Below are 17,675 nucleotides of genomic sequence, written 5' to 3'. Positions count from 1 at the left end.
TCCTTTTGGAGAACACTGTGTGATCACCAACCTTCCATTAATTGTTCAAATCTCTGAGAGAAAAACCACCTTGACTCGTGCCTTCCAAAGGTGGCTGTGCACCAGGGACCAGCATCTGCTGCAAACTTTTCTCAGGGAAACATCACACAGAGCACTGCTTCATGGATGCAGCGAGGATCATGGGGAAAGATTTGGGAACCACTTTTACAGAAGGTGAAACACATGGATGGTGTGTTTCATCACTTCAGAGTAAATCGTGTGCAGACCTGACGACTGCACGTCGGCTCCCCCACTGCATCCCTGGCTGTCAAATTACGCTGTTAACACAATTATTTTTTTAACAAAACAAAACAAACCTTCAGTTAGACAAAAAATATATTTGAAGTATAAAATGCTGTAGCTTCCATAATTCTTTATTAAATACTTAATTAAGTTGCATCATTTCATTACAACAACTTCATTTTGTCACATTGAGCTTTTGCTGTCAGGAAAACAAACTAGTTTCTTTCACTGCTCCTCAGAAAATAAATGCAAAAACTGACTTTTGTCCATTAACAAATCCTTCCCCACAGTTTAAAGCTATATTAATTGTGAAAATGAGCATTGTTTATAAGTAGTAGTGAAAAATCAATTTTAAGGTAGTTCGGATAATTTTGAATAGCCTTCTAGTATGAAGTGGTTTTACAAAAAAAAAAAATTATTAAACAGTGAATTTAATCTGGAATGTTTGACACTTTTGCATGTTTGGAAATATTAATAATCTTGGTTTTAAATTTGATTTTAAATTTATGTTCACAAACACAGAACATAGCAACATCATTTCTTGGAGTTTTCCATTTGGGTTTTGAGAATCATAACCTATTTGCTATTGCGTGGCTGTGACAAATGTGCCAGGGCAATGGACGACCTGCCGGGCTCTTTAAATCCAACACAACACATTGACGTACAAAAATGCAACACGTGGTACTGTGTGTGGGTGCATATTGTGTGTAACTTTACAACTACATATTAAAAAAAATTAAGGACAAAAAGCACATGGTCTGTGTGAAAATAATACAGAAAAGTAAAAATCCAACGTGTAGGAGGATAAACGTGGATGAACAGATCGTTAGAAGTTTGCATTGACAGATGTATGACTAAATAGGGTTTGCAGTGATGGCATGTGCTAGGGTTTGAGGTGCATTGACCGGCCCTATGGGTGGATGACATTAATATGGTTAAATTTCAGTTTTGTGTTTCCTGTGCATTTCAAATATGCATTACTGCTTAGTGTAACATTATAATGGGGGGGGGGGGGGAGAGGGAAAATTGTAGGGTTTTTTTTCTTTGTTGTTGCAATTTTACATCCAAAAGTTTTTGTTTAAAAATAAGAAAACCAATGTACACTTAAGCTGTCCAATCTGGTGATTTTTTTTTTTCTACTATACATTACTGATAATTAGCCCTTGCAATCACATGGATTTGATCACTTATTTTTAACTTAAAAGTGCTAACTATCCTGCTTCCCCTCCCTGGCTCCCTAGTCTTCACAATTCCGGGCCCTGTAGTGCCATGTGAAATACTTCACCCAGAGCCTGGGGAAGAGGGTGCCACTGATGCTGCAGTCATGATGGCCAGTTGGACAGGGCTGAGCACCCGAGAGCTGCGGGGTGTCCCTGGGGGTGCAGCGGTACTCTGCTAATTACAGCACCTCACGCTGGCGTGGCACTCGTGCTCCTTTCTCTCACAAGTTGCAGAGGGAGAGGTCAGCACGAGAGAGGCAGAAATAAGGTAATTCTTGTGGCAACAGGGCAGTGTTGTTACTTTTGGACTGGAAGATAAAAAAGCAGGGGTTTCCAGAAGCTGTGTGTGCAAGCAGGAGTTAATGATGTAATGGGTGTGGTGTGCAGGAACTACAACCTTACAAGGCACACATGTGTGAGCATCAATGTGAACAGGAGGGGAGAGCTGCAGATCCTGGTTTCTGTATGGTGACTAAAACTTTTATGAAGTAGTTGCCTTCAGGCTTCTTATGACCATACAAGTAATGGTTTGGGTATCACTTTTATGATTACCATTTATTAACCAAAAAAAAAGTAACTGCCTAGAACCTTTTACAATACTGTTGGGCCATTTTGTGGTGAATGGGCTAAACTGTCAGTATACATGAGCGTGCTGTGTTAAGAAAGGCACAGCACCATGGTACAAGTCCCATGGGAATGGTCATTGCTTTGTGTTTTAGATGTTTTAAGTAAGTAAATGATGTTGGACTACCTTTTTTCCTAGAAAGATTCTTACAAATGTAGCTCCAGGAGGACTCCTAGGTGGAAGGGCTGGAACCCAGCTTAGGCTCTTGGTAACAGTGCCATGGCTTTACATTAAGAGCCCTGCAGAAGAAAATCCATTTCCTCTGCGGCTGCTGCTTTGCAGAGCTAATGCCACTGACTTGGCCTCACGTAGTTTATTGCAAAACTGAAGGTAACTTCCCAGGTTTTGTCATAACATAATGATCTTAACTTTCTGGCTGAGAGGGGCATATCTGCCCCAGGGCTTAGCCATCACCATAGCCACCAATAATAAATCTGCGGTGTGTGGGTACAATCCACATACATTGCTACAGCAACAGTAGGTTTGCAATGCAGGTGGCAGCTGTGGTTGCAGTGTCTGGGGCACAAGAAGCACAAATAGCATTTATTTAGCTATTTGCACTAATTGCAAGCAGGCCAAAAAGACTTGTACAGCTCCTGCTGAAATTTGGGCATGTTGGGCCACATTGTCTGCTGCCTGAGTGAGGTCAGGTCTCTCTGTGTGCTGCGCTCAGCTGCTGCTCTAATGGCACAGCGTACCTTGAGGGAGTTGTGGTCTTGCTTTTAACATCCACCTGTTCCCTAAACGTGAAACCCCCTTCTCAAAAGTAAACCACACCAGTCCAAATGCATGTTAATTGCTGTTCTTACACTGCAGTTTGCCTCACTACTTTAATACCTAGTGAATGCTTTTGGAGTGTCTGTCAGTTTGAGAGATAAGAGGATCTGAGTAGGAGTGGATTTGAAAAGATGTTAAGCTAAGTCATTTTAAATTTTCTTAAAAAAAAAAAAAACAAACCACAAAAACCCCCAAACCCTCCAAAATTTCTCTTCCAGTCATATGTCACTATGTAATTCTAGATAGCTGGAAGGGCTTTGATGTAGGCAAGTATTAGTAAACCTGTTTCAGAGGGTGAGGGAAGGGACCAAAGCAAGATCACAACAAGAGGAAGGGCAGATCCTTAAACATGACCTGACTTGTGGTTCTACCTCAGCTGCACTACTGCTGTACATGAGATTACATTTCAGTTTCACAACCAAAAAAGTCTCAGGAGTTCTGAAGGTTCTGGTACTTGGCATTGGACCAAAAATCCTCCAGGTTAGGACAGAAAGAGAACAAATTTTGGAGTATGGACTCCCTCAAGGGAGTCTGTATTATAACTGACTGCCCTCAACATGGCTTTGCCTCATCCTCTGCTCCTTCCCACAGCTGAATGACCAGCATGGTGTTTACCTACTTGGATGCAGTCCACTTCCTCATATGTTCAAGCTCTCATCAAATGTAAAAGGTCAGAAAGGAATGTCAGGAAACATATTTAATAGAAAATGAATCTTACCCTGTGTTTAAGTAACAAAATAACCTTCCTAGTGCCTCTATCAGCTCTTCAAACTTGCTGCTAGCACACAAGCATTTGCTGAGTGTTATGAACATTAAGGCTTGTTACCAGCAGCCCTTTCAGCTGAAGTATCATATTATTCACCTACTAACATTTCTGCAGTGTGGCTGCTTACTCTCAGATGTAGACCATACGTGCCAGCGGGTACTGGGGAGGGGTAAGGGCAGGGCTGAAAAAACCTGCTGGCAAGAGGTGAAGTTTTGTTTTGGCATGTGGTGTCATCCCGCTTCATGAGCGTTAGAAGGGTTCTTGGGGAAAAAAGCTGACCTACAGGTATGTATGTGGGCAAAACTTACTTACACAACTGAATGTTAAATTGCTGACCCCTCAGACCTACTCTAGTCGTATTGTAACCATTTAACTTCAGTGGATCAAATACAAATCTTTTGCTTTTAATCTGTCGCAAAAGAGATGCAACTCAGACATTATAGTTTAAGCATGCAACATGTCATAGGTAACAAAATTGATTAGATAGCAGTGTATATTAAATAAATCTTTGTGATTAAGTAAAAAATAAATCACAAAAACAATTGCTGAGAAACATGTCTGCAGGCTCAGCTCTACATCTGTTTGTTGTGTTGGTTTTTTTCAGCAGCAGCCAAATTCACAATTGATAGATATTGCACCAGAAAGACATGTGCAGTGAGAAGGAATATAATCACATTAATGTTTATGATAAAAAAACCAGATATGACTTCCATGTGTTACATAAAGTGCCTTTAGAGTTGGTGCAGTTAGAAACAAACAAAACCCCCGTTGTTATTTAGATATCATTAGCAAACGCATACAAATAGGAGACAAAACAGACCTGTTTTCCATAGCGCCAAATCACATAGTGCCAGGTTTCATTCAAAGTGCCTCCGTTGCAAACGGTAAAGAGGAAAGGATAATAAAAGAATCACTATACAAAGATAATGACAGGGTTAAGCATATTTTCCTAAAATGATTAATGCCAACCCTACCCCAAAATGCTTTATAGTACATGTAAATACTACCAATAATGAGGCAATTTCTTTACTGAACATGAGATTTGGCATGCTATGTTATGATTCTCCCTTGACTTGTAACTATTCTAATATTTATACAAAAATGCAACATATCCAGTCCATACTTCTGGATACAGAAAAATATTTATGTGCTCAATGAAAGGAGTTGCTTTCGATATATAGCCTGTGTAGAGAAAATTTCCAACGTAGCTTGCTTCTACTTTCCTAATGGTTTGGGAACACAAGGCTCAAAATGTGCTTTGAAAAAATGACACTGGCATCAAGTCTGGTATGAAATTAAGAAAAATGCTCTTTTTTTCCAAGTGTATGATATTTAATTGTAATGAAATAAAATCTGAAAATGTCTAAATCAATTAAAAAGTAAACATGAGTTGTAATACTATACCTGTAAAATGATTAATTCCATTCATTGTCATTAGAAATTATGTAAAATATTTATTAAGGGCTTTGCCTACAGAGGCACAACATAAATAGAGTAAGTCCTGCTGAAATGTGATCAGAGTTCATGTTAAGCAGTTGGTAATCTGCTGTGGACATGTCAGAAAAGCCACCTGCAGATTACAGTCCGGCCTTCTGGAGTCAGGCAACGGCACCGTCGAAGGGTTTGCTCCATGAACCAACGCTGTGCAACTGTTCTGCCATAGTCCCTCGGTCAGGCAAACGCAAAAGTGCAAGCAGAACTTGCTTGAAGAGGGGAGAAAAGGCGACGTTTTAATCCACTCCCTCAAATCCTTGAGCGTTTTCAACTGCCATAAGAAGCTTCTCTCGCAAATCTTCAAAAGATTCATAAAGAGGTAAGTCTAGACGATTAAAGCTGAAATTTAGAAAGAAAAGACTAATTTAATAATCCATGGGAAAATACACATCATATTAAAGAAATAGAAGAGGTTAAATAATTTGGAGGCCTTAACAGAGGAGATATCTCATCATCTGAACGGGGGCAATCTTCCATGTCCTTTGCAACCCCATCTCACGCTCGAGTTCCCCACAGGTAGCGCCTGCAGCCAGCCCTGCCTAGAGCAAAGTGAGTTTTCAGAAGTAACCGTGCGCCTCCTTTCTTTTCAGAGCTGAAAGTGGAAATTTGTTAAAAACCACTGAGGAAAGGAAAAAATGCACCAGACCCCTCCCCCCCATATTTAGTTGCTGGAAACCATTTCATTTTGTCAAAGGGGTGGTTTCCTAGGACTTGGCAAAGATGTTCTGAATTCACAGGACAGGCCCTCTCCCCCTCTGGGGGAAAAATAATACTGATAATAATATCCAAAAGAAGGTCTTGAAAAGGTCCTGTAAAATCTAACAGATAATTTAAACATAAAGAGGATGTGGTGATTTTGGAATGTTTAGGGTTTTTTGTTTGTTTTTTAAATAAAAAGTCATTTGATAGAATTATTATGTTTATGGAAAGATCCCCATTCTGTACTGATGTTCTAAAAATTAGTTTTCCTATATAGTGTAACTTAAGTTTACCTTAAAAAAGCCATATTCTTGATATGCAACAGAGCAAGACAAAGATTTGTATTGAATGCTTTTAACATTTGCAAATTGTAGGTATTAAACTAAGTCAGCTTATGACCTCACACTTTTAGTGACCTGTCCAACAATTTATGGCCTGGGTATAGCATGGCTTTCTGTGGCTATGTTTTGTTATGTCAGACTTTCTACAGCTCATTTTCCTCATCCTAGTAAGTGGGCATATATAAAATCATGGAGAATGAGAAAGGGAAAATGCTGGTAAGAGTAAAAGCTGCCTGCAGCGTGGTACGGGTTTGTGAAGTGATAGCTGGGGTAGAATCTCAGCACCAAGAAGGAAAAAAGCATCAAGCCCTATTTGTACAAATCTTTGTGCTTTTCTTTCAATGTTGTAGTTTTCCAGGAGGAAGAGGTGATAACTCTCTGACACATACAAGATGACAGTGAATAGCATCAGCCTTACAAGGTGAGCTGCTACTTTTCCTTCCATTGTGCCCTGTGTAACTCCTGTTGCCCTTCTAACCGTCTCTCTTGGACAGCTTATTGCCCAGCCTCCCGTTAGCAAAGCCTTTGGGACTGGCAGAATGGAAGAGAACAGAGCCTCTCTTTTAACATTGATAGAGAAATAACCAAAGCACACGGTGTAATAATTCCTCTTGCTGTGGCGAGTACCTTACATGAATGGATTCTTATGTATTTGATATGGGGAAAAGTCTTCTACTAGAAGGATTCAAATTACTCCAACAGTGTCAGAATATCAGTTTAATTGACCAGTGCTTGAAGCAATTTGCAGGCTGCTATACAGCTTCAACTACAATAGTTAACATTTGGTATATATGGGTAGCAAGTTCATCAAATGTAGTATAAAATAAAGTGGGGAAAAGCTCTCTCTTCTCTCTAACGCACATTCTAATATGCAAGCAGTTACTAGAAGTCCTGAGGTGAAAGGGTTACATGGAGTACAATAAAATAGACTTTTTCATGCTATCAGAAGGCCCGTGATGGAAAGAATGTATTCTGGATTCATTTACCTGCCCTGATTGCACAACGCCTACACCTACTGACTCTACTACCACGTTTCACATGCCCAGGGGAAGGCAAAAGACATGTTGTGTAGAACCTCTGAGGAGCAACGGCGTGGAGTGAGCCCTGCTCCCTCCTGGAGTTCTGCAGCTGTGTCCCCCAGATAAACACTAGCTGTTCTTTGCCTTTGAAATGCCTACCTACACACACACACACGTGTGCAGAGGTTTCAGAGTATCCCATTTTATAAGCAGCTGTATGATCCAGAGCTAAAGTATGTTAGAGATAAGCATGGTCATCAGTTCCCCCCTTTCTTGGGAGTGTGACAATACAGAAAAGCTACATAATTTTAGGCTTCTGTGACTTACCATGTGTGAGCTCTGGGCAGTTTATCTGGACTTCCCCATTGCTCTATTGTAAACAGCTGAGGACCATTTGAACCTGGTTGAGAGTGAAAATCATATGAAATATAAATTGCTGGACACTGTAATAAATAATATATACACTAGAATAATATAAATATTATTTTTAACATTAAATATTTGCATAACTGGTAGGCTACAAAATACCTGGTACAAACTCTCATAATTAAAACTATATTAAAGCAAAGAGGAACATGGTTATTTATTTCCAAGCCTGGTTAGCTTGTTAAGTTTATCTAACTACCTTTGCATAGATTATGTGTAATGCAAAAGAAGTCAGCTCAGACATTAAACATTTAAAAATTAAAGTGCTTGGTTAAACATGCATTCTCCTTCTTCATGTGACATGAATATTATTCCTGTTGATAGCTGAATTGTTTTCTGTGGGAGCTAGGAGAGCATCTACGTAATAGCCGTGGTGTACAGACCTTTACTCCTCCTCAGTGTGCCCCCCAGTTCTCCAGAAGGAGAATTCTTACGTGGGGGCCAAAGGTTGGCTATGACTAAATGTCAGCAGTGTTTTCTCTGCGCAGCCATTCTAGCGGGCAGGTGAAAGGAAGCTCACCGTAAAGTTCAGCAAATCCATTCATAGGCACGCGTGACGTCCCAGTAACAAACTGCAGTAATCGAATCCGCTTTTCAGCATCCATCAGTAAAACGGCCTGTTGACAAACATACACAGTCGCAGTCTTTTCACTTTCACAGCGGTAGATGTTATTATTAAAAACCAGAACAAAACCTGAGGAAGCGATCTATTTGTATTAGAGGGTAACAGCCGTGTGACTGAAAGCTGTGATACAGGGCACGTACCAGGTTTCTCTGATTAAATAGCGCGCACTGCAATGTACGTGTGTACGCCTGAGAAGGAGCACAGAGAACCAGAGGTGACTGAAAAGCCTTGAAGGGCAGACAGACCGCAAAGGTTCACAGAAAATCAGAGCAGCGCTGCAGGACCTTGGACTCAAGCCTTTTGGACTGCTACAAGTACACAGTACCACCCATGGTGAGGAAAATGATATAAGAAACCCAGAAACAAAGTTGAAGTGCATACACAAAGCTCTAAGATAAGATTCCTGTACTTTTAAGAAAAACAGACACTCCTTTGAAAAATCTACAGCTATTATGGGGAAAAAGCATTTTAGTCATTTTTCTGGGGACGTACACTTTTCAGAAGAGTATTTTGCTTCACAAATACTGCAAGACGCTTTAGATGAAACCAGTATCATGGGTCTATTTCCAGTACAGTCTGTAAGGAGTAAGTACCAGCACTGTCATTGCCAACATACACAGACATATTCTTCAGCAGTTCTCATCAAGCAAAAAGATTTCGTAACGGACTCCGAAACCAACACAGTAACTGTCACTTTTAGTAACAGAGAAGCCAGATGTGGTAAAGCAGTATTACCTTCCAGAACCACTGGATCACGGGATGATTTGGGCAGTAACCGTTTTTGTAGATGGTGTGTTGTCTCCAGTCATTAACATCAACATCGCCGAGGCCACACATCAGTAACTACATATGGAAGTAAATTGTTATGGCATTACTTGACGATGGTATTGTGTTATCCTGTACCCTCTGTCAGAAAGACACGGTTACACTTTCCCTCTGTGGCCTGACCTTTTAAACAGCTAAGCAGTGTGAATATAAATGCAAACACCCAGAAGAGGATTCTCAAGGATTCTCTCATTTTACTGGAGAAACACTGTACGCTCTGATGTACGGATGCTTTGTGTGACAGCATCTTTTAAGGTATTGTGCTCAAAATGTGACTGGTATAGGCATAAGAGCATGAACTCTGTGAGCTACTTATGTGCTTTTGTATGCACATACTCAACCACTGCCCTGAATAATTACAACTTTGTGCTTTTATGCGATCGATAGATTTATTAATTGGAGAGAACACTCTCATTTCCCATTATAAGCAAATTATCTTTGTCTGCAAATTCACTTACAAAGAGTTAAGTGATGAATGATGAGCCTAGAACATAACACGTCTTTTTGTGATGAGCATTACTGATCTGTTGTCTCTGGATGCCAATTAAACAAACTCACCTCTAGTTCATTTTCATCAAAAATTTTAATCAGATCAATAGGAAGAAGTTCTGTGAATCCCTAAAAGAAGGCAAAGCCAAGTTAAAACTCTCATACCACATAAACTTAAGTCTTTATCTATCAGGATCTTTGGCATCAGGAAACATAAGTAAAAGAGGACAAAGAAGGGTTTTGAAAATGAAACACACAGTTGCTGAAGTATGAGTCCTAATTTAAAAAATTAATCACTAAATTACTTCAAGCTTAAATAATTTAAACTTGAAAGACAATGACCTTATTCTTGTACGGGAAAGATTCCATATTCTTATACAAGGTAAAACTGGGAAATCATAAATGCAGCATTCCAGAACTTGTGCAGTGATGCAGAGCTCCCCCCTCCCTTAACGCAGACAGTGATGTATAAAAAGTCTGCATTAAAATAACATAATTTTTTTGGGGAAGAAAAAGCAGCTAAAGAACCTTACCTCCAAAAAAGCATTCATTTGTTTCTGAACTCTGTTTACAAACCTCCACTGGATGACCAGGCTACAGCAGACAACAAAAACACATAAGCACACTCATTAGAAGGCTGCAACTAAGCGTTGAGAGGTTTTAACAACCCAAACAGCTTCCACTTCTCATTCACACCTTCAGCCACCTCCCAACCGCACTCTGATGTTAAGGAAACAGCAGCGTGTGCTTAACTGTTCAAATTTATCTTGTGTGACTGATCAAATTGTTGAAAAAAAATCAGTGACTATGAACAAGTGATAGGATGACTACTTTCACTTTAGCATGCAACACAAACTCAACACATACACTTCCACATTTTATAGCTATGACTTTTCTACATCACCAAGAATTTTTTAATGTAACACACTCAGATGATAAGACATTAACCATTTTGTTCCTACGGAGGTTAACTCAAGGATGGACATGGCAAAAAGGCTTGCCTGTGGATCGAAACAGCCTACAGATTCCACGCTATGCTTCCTTTCTTTCCAAAGGAGGCTGTAATCCAGACTCCGGATGATGTATTCACTGGTAGTATTAGGTACCTAAATGACTAGACATTTTATTCTTCCAGAGCTCTGAGTGATTAGCAATTTCCAATGAAGTCTACAAAATCTGAGGATAGATGTAATTACATACAACAGCCTGCCTATAAATAAATAAATAGATGAATAAACCGTGCCATATCAAAGGAAAAAGCTTGTATTCCAGTGCTAACCACCTACAGCATAAATACCTTACAGGTTCAAGAACAATGCTTTAGAAATCCAATTCCCTTCCTACCAAAGCATATTTCATTCCTAATTTGCATGAATATCACAATTATAATGTTTTTCTCCCTTTTGAAGGGGCACTAATTAAAAATGCCAGCAAGTATAGCTGAATTTATTCTTTTACATTCTGGTAGGCAGAAAAACCGAGGAAGCTTAAAATTAAACAATTTAAGATCGGCCGATGTTTGATAGCAACACTGGTACTGACGTGACAGCTCTGGTCTGTGTAACTAGAGAGGAGGATAACAGGGCAGTGGCCACGCTGGAGAGCACTTCCTGGTTCAATTTACTTGGGTGCTTTGAGCCACACCGTGCCGAAGCACGTTTCCTACGTGGGGATTTCAGGAAAACCGAGCAGTTAATTTAATTTATTCTACTTTTTTTCTTATATTGGCCAATGTAACGTAAAATGAATTTTTCAAGAAGGCAGCACTGGATACTGTTCATTTGATGGTGTCTAGAAAATTCCTAGTGTGGTTTTCTCATAATGCTTAAAGAAAGAACATTGATTTTTAGTTAGCAGCTATTTAGTCAGTTTATCTATTTTCCTTTGTTTCTGCAATAAATATCACATAACAAAATAATGCAAATAAACCACCAGATTTCCTATTAGATGATGATTCTTCATTATTTACATGATATCCCATAACCACTACATATGCATGAGAATGCATCACTTGGATGTTATGTTAAGACACAGAGGCAAGAATAAAATTACATTTGTGACTACACCTGCAGTCTGGTGGGGTTTGGGTGGTGAGGGGTTTTTTTGTGGTTTTTATTTTTAAGTGTAACAACTAGAATAGCTGTATCATAATTAAGTTGCATTAATCATTTCCAGATGAGGAGCACACAATTGACTCTATAAAGTTATAAAAATACTGTGACTAGCCATGAAAGAATTATCTAGATGTAAACCTAACTCAGTTCTGAATTTTGTCCCACACATTTTCAAAGAGCTTTTCTTTTCTGCACTGTATTGAGATGATAGAAATAAAAAAAGTTTATGATATCCAAGATTTTGCACTTGAAAAAAACCCCAAACCCCTAAACAATTAAAGAGCTGACAGTGCAAACAGGTTACAGACAAAGTAACAAAAAAAGTATCATAAAAGCAGAAGTTTCTTATTGTTCCACAACACTGTGAAGGAGATTAACAAACAAGTACAAAGTTCTCCTCTTAGAGGAACACTTAAACATTTACAGCGTTCCTTGAATGCAGACACAAACTTGGTAAACTACACAGACATCCTATTTTCAGTCTTTTTTCTAGATCCAATTTAGTGCCTAGATTCTTGATTTGTATTCTGTAACCTGGCAGTTCATGAGGAAAAACTAAACCCTAGGGTGGAAGGCATCACCACTCTGTTAGATCTACAAGCAGAGCTAGTTACCCCAGGCACTTGGGCAACAGACAGCAGCAGGCGTGGAACTCGGCAAAACTGGTACGTCTACTTTAACAGGAGAATATTGCACCCAAGAGGTGCCATTTCTTTTCGTCCCATAATTTAGGTGCTGACGTCTGTCATTTAGAGCAATCCCATCCCTTCTTGATGTTCCTCGTGCCTACCCATCAAGAAAATAATTTCCTACTACGTCACAGGCTCCCCCGAGTAGTGTAATTCATAGAACAGTAAAGGTTACGATTCAAACTTCCTGAGGATTAGGGTATAAGCAAGCAATGTTAACAATAAGATTTTCTTTTAAGAGGATCTAATGATCTGGCGTAGTACAAACTACAGTAATTGCAGTAGGATAAATTCTAAGACAAGTACAACTGTGCTTTCTTATGCTCAGGATAAATCCCGTAAATGTGTACGTACTCAATGTATTCCCTTTTGTTTTCATTTGTTACCATGATTTCTGACCCATTTGGCTTCAGGTCGACTTGATATGTCTGTATTTCAAAAGAAAAAAACCAGAACAAAACACAACATGACATTATTTCAGGACACATTTCTCACAAAATCCACTCTCATTGAGCAGCATTTTACAAGTAGCATCAGAAAATTGTTATGCCATAATACCTAGTGAGACATCAAAACATTCCACATTTAAAGATGGCATCATTGGGAACAAATTATTCTACGATCATTTATAAGAATGGACTCTTGATGATATTCATTAGCAAGTGAGCAAACCATTCAAAAGCAAACATTTAGTCCTGAACAGCAGGTTTGTTTGGGTAAAGAAAATATACATTCCATTTTAATAAGGGTAGACAAATGCCTTCTAATTTTTCAAAATGCTTGAAAAACAATGATTACTTAAAATCCACAGAGCAACTGTTTCATAAAAAGGCTGAAGAAGTGAAGTTAAAAAAACAGATTACAGAAATGGTTAAGCACAAATTTGCTAAGGGTGGTGTCACCATGGAGGGTAAGACTGAAAACACCAAATTCATTACAGTTCACAGGAAACTACAGCAAGTCCAAATAATGTATTTATTTCTGAAGAAAGTGATCTATTGGTAGGAATTCACAGAATCAATGCTGGCTAGGTAGCAGGAAAGCTAGAGGCTGGTGGCTTTTATCAGGTAGTGCTACCCAACCGGGCACTCCATAGCTGCGGCTATGAAGAGGTGTTTTTCTGACTGCAGATCCTGGTGTTTACATACAGCGTAGGCACGAGACTGGATTCAATTCTTGTACAGCACGTGTGCTTGGGAGCGCTTTTCATGTGGGCAGGGGAGAAGGAAAGTCAAGTATTTTGTTGCTTTTAAGTCGTCACTCTGTTCAGGTCAACTTGTTCCATCGCTTCAAACCCATGGTTCCAGTGGAAACAACCAAGACCTGACTCTGCACCCACATTCATCCAAGCCTATTTTTAAAGCTGTTACTAATCTTTAATAATTAAATCAGATGATGTGGTTGAGTAACAGTAAGACAGTAAATTCATTAGCTAATAAATGGAGCCGTGAAAGCAGCAGACTGGAAAGCTCTTTTCAGGACTGGATTAATACTGAATATCTCAACAAGGAGAAAAACAGTACAGCAGGTCTATGTGAATAAATATACCTATTACTTATAGGAAAAAAAAAAGAGATGACTATACTATTAAGGAAAAGTAATTAATGGGGAACCCACACACCTCTGAAACACTAGTTTATTTGTTCCATGAAGACCAGAGAAGACAGGCCAGAACTAATAAGGAAAAGGTTTGCTATACTGTCAAAGTTGAACAGGATGAAGTTATGAAGATCCAGACACGATGGCACAAACAAGTGGCTTCTTGGTGCTCATTTCCAGTACTTGAAGGGGCTACAGGAAAGCTGGAGGGGGACTGTTCACAAGGGCAGGGAGTGACAGGACAAGGGGAATCGTTTTGAACTGAAAGAGGGTAAATTTAGATTAGATATTGGAAGAAATTATTTACCTTGAGAGTGCTGAGGCCCTGGCACAGGGTGCCCAGAGAAGCTGTGGCTGCCCCTGGCTCCCTGGCAGTGGTCAAGGCCAGGTTGGATGGGGCTTTGGGCAAGCTGGGCTAGTGGAGGGGGTCCCTGCCCATGGCAGGGGTGGGACTGGGTGGGCTGTGAGGTCCCTTCCAACCCAAACTGGTCTGGGATTCTGTGATACATTGTTTTTCAGAAATAAGTAACAGTGTTCCAGAGCTATTAAGAACTTAGAAGAAATATGGACCTTTTCTTTCTCTGCTCTTTGAAGATAGCTCTCCATCCTTTACACGCTGAAGATACCTACTGCGTATTTCTGACTTGTGAGAACTACCAAAACAGTATTTTTGGTTATTAAGTAAGGAAAAGTAATAACAAGATAAGGGTTATTAGAAGTTTCTTGTTTTTCTCTAACCCCAGAAAAGATTTTGGTGATAAATGCAGTATAAATAAATATAGAAGCTTATAGCGATGCAAACATCTCCCACTTACATACACAATGTCCTTGTGGAAGCAGTATCGTCAGGCTCCCAAGGGCACTTTTATGAAGTTTCAGCAGATTAGCAGTAGATGATGCAAAACATGTGCCACTAGTGAGTCAGGGTCCCCTGACTTCTGGTAGTCCCCAGAGTGCTGGCAGTGGCCCATGGTGCATGCAGAAAAAGCCAACGTAGTCAATATTTGCTCTGACTTCTGAATTGCTGGAAAGCATCCTATACGCATTTGGACTGGTAAGGTCTTTCACTCTCTAGCTGAATTCCTCCTGCCTTTATTCCACACCCCCCTCAATGTTTCTCTAAACAGGACAACGCCTGCCTCATGTACTTAAAATTATATCACGAGAACTTCCCCAAAACATACTGTAAACACATGGTAAAATATTACGTTTGAGACAAAAGAAATCATAAATGCCATTAATTACTTCACACCCATGATACACAGAAACAACACAGGGAGAGATTTAATAAAGGGGTAGAGTAAGAAACGAACCAGTGAGCCTGAAGCTGCAGCTGTTTTTAACACCAATTTGTAAAGTTTCCCTGACAGCATAAGCACCCCCAGAAAGGCTGCCATCTTTTTTAATTAGCTGTCACTCCTTAGCAGTGATCTGCTTCTTGCCTATACAGTGCTGACCTGCTGAAGAATGGCATCTAAAGATTAATCTCTTTGGGAATCGGATGCATCTCTTGTAAATCAGACAAAAATCCATCTTGCTGGCAATGTCAGAATTAGCTATTTGAGGTATTAAAGAGTTAGGAGAAGAGCAGAAAGTATCTCCACGTAAGTTGATTTATGCTTTGAGTCAAAGAACAAACTTCTGCCAGCAGCAGTGAAAGCTGGCAGTGAAAGGCTAGGAATAATTTGAAGCTAAATCATTACAGAACAGAACACAATGAAAATTACCAACAAACAACCCAGTGTGTATTGCAGAAACTTTTCATCCTATGCCTTTAAAGTTCTCCCTGATTTCCCACGTAACAGATAAACTTATGTTGCTTCAGGAAAAAGTAATAAGCATTGTGACGTGGATCAGAATGTTCTTGACAGTACATTGTGTGCACGTTTTGAAATTTTGAAGTCGGCTTTTAAAAAAGTCACTGTGGTCCACAACACCAGTGGTACCTGGAGCCAACATATCTAGGTCTAAGAGTTAAACGAAGTGCAGAAACTAAAAAAGGGCATAAAAGCCTATAAGCAAATTAATTGAAGAGACACAGGCAGGTATTATTAAATCCCCAAATTGTACAAAATCAGTGTATGTTTTAGTCATTTTGTGTGTGCATGCACTACAAAATGGTTCAGGTCCATAGCCTGTAAATAAATAAAAAACCCCAGTCATGGTAGGCAAGTAAGTTCCAAGCTCATGTAAATAAACTCATGATTTATTTGCCTTTAAGTCCTCAGGTTAAATTTAACACATGTACTTACACACAAGACGTTTATCTGCACCCAAGTTATTCCCATCCAAAACCTGATACAGATCTCTGCAGTTTGTTTTAATAGGATCCTCTGTAAAGATCGACTGTAAATCCAAGACAAACTGAACCGTAAGCTGTTGTTACAGCTTCTGCTCATAAAATGAGTTACGACTTTGGCTGATGAATTATATTCCCACCTAGTCACTTCTCAATTGCGACAATTCTCAACACGCACCTAACATTTTTCATGTGTAACAAAGAAAGTTATCCACAGATGTGACCCTTTTTGAAATAGACATGCTGGCTTTTGCTCTATCATCTGCCTGCACTACAGCGAAGACACTACAAAGCACTTAACTCATTATAATTCCAGCACTTACTTTGTCCTTTGAGAACATCTTCAACCTATAAAACCCCAAACAGCCCCAGGCTGAGACTACAGTCTAAAACGGACCGTGCGACACCTTTGTTACTCCTCATTGCGAGTATTTTACTCAGGTTCAAGTACTGCTTTTCACAAAGATGTCATATTGCTCGCATCGTTTCCTCCTTTGGCATGCCCCGTCTTACGACAGTTCAGGGAGAGAGAGAGGTTAATACTCGTAGTTTGCCTATACTGACCAGTAACATTCAGCAGTCCTGGTCAAGTTCACAACCATGAGAGTCTGCTCAGTATTTAATGACTTTTTGGCGATGACTAAGATGGAAATAGGGACTTTTGGGGTAACTTTTACATACCTGTCCGAAGTTCTCCTCATCTATGCAGAACATGAGATCCAACTCTGTAGGGTCATTTTCCAGGATCCACTTCAAAGAGTTGTAGTATTCACTGTCCTACAGCAGATTAAACAAAGTTTGAAAATGTGAACATTAAATGTATAGCTTAACTTTAAATTGAACAAATAAAACCATCTAAAACTAGAACTCCAAAGGGACTGGAAAGATGAGAAATTTATTTGCACAGCTGCTGTAAAGCAGAGTAAGATGCATTACTTTATTCATATATATTTTTCTTAGATACTGTATTTTTAGATTCATGTAACTTTTCTTAACTGACTTGTAATTGCATTATTATACAACACAATAAACTGACTCCACATACCCATTAGGTAAATATGTATATAGGGGTGTGAAATAATAGGTTAGAAAATGTCTTCTTGACAAAACTGTACATTCTTTTCAACACAATTTATATGCCACTTCATTACATTGATAATATACAATATCTGATTGTACTGTTATTATTAAAAGCCTTAGAGTTTGCTGTATAAAAGATCCCTCTAATTTCCTAAAAGGTTGTATCTTCATCATGTATTACATTAGTAATTAAAGACTGACCCAAGAAAAAAAGGGGGGGAAAAAGTGTAGTCATCACTAAATATTTCCAAGGAAGAGAGCCAAAAAAACCCCCAAAAAATTCAAAATAAAGTTAAAACATTATTT

At 39.2% G+C, this 17,675-nt stretch overlaps 1 protein-coding gene across 12 annotated transcripts in view; it reads right to left on the bottom strand.

The window, feature by feature from the left end:
• Positions 1-357: 357 nt before the first annotated feature.
• NEDD4L (NEDD4 like E3 ubiquitin protein ligase) overlaps positions 358-17,675 on the bottom strand; it is a 180,043-nt gene continuing 162,725 nt past the window's right edge. For 6 of the 12 annotated variants that reach the window (XM_075740794.1, XM_075740792.1, XM_075740799.1 and 3 more), the window contains 8 exons: positions 16,971-17,066; positions 12,746-12,819; positions 10,122-10,182; positions 9,658-9,717; positions 9,010-9,117; positions 8,170-8,266; positions 7,551-7,623; positions 5,265-5,503 (listed from right to left, as the gene is read on the bottom strand). In XM_075740794.1, the coding sequence (XP_075596909.1) occupies positions 5,401-5,503; positions 7,551-7,623; positions 8,170-8,266; positions 9,010-9,117; positions 9,658-9,717; positions 10,122-10,182; positions 12,746-12,819; positions 16,971-17,066 (672 nt within the window). In that variant the 3' untranslated portion in view covers positions 5,265-5,400. Of the gene's footprint in view, positions 5,504-7,550; positions 7,624-8,169; positions 8,267-9,009; positions 9,118-9,657; positions 9,718-10,121; positions 10,183-12,745; positions 12,820-16,970; positions 17,067-17,675 lie in introns of all 12 variants that reach the window. The other 6 variants (XM_075740791.1, XM_075740797.1, XM_075740790.1 and 3 more) reach the window with 3 other exon arrangements.

Source organism: Balearica regulorum, chromosome Z, assembly GCF_011004875.1.
Source record: "Balearica regulorum gibbericeps isolate bBalReg1 chromosome Z, bBalReg1.pri, whole genome shotgun sequence".
Classification (NCBI taxonomy): domain Eukaryota; kingdom Metazoa; phylum Chordata; class Aves; order Gruiformes; family Gruidae; genus Balearica; species Balearica regulorum.
The sequence above is the reverse complement of the archived record's forward strand: the minus strand, read 5'-3'. Positions and strand labels throughout refer to the sequence as shown.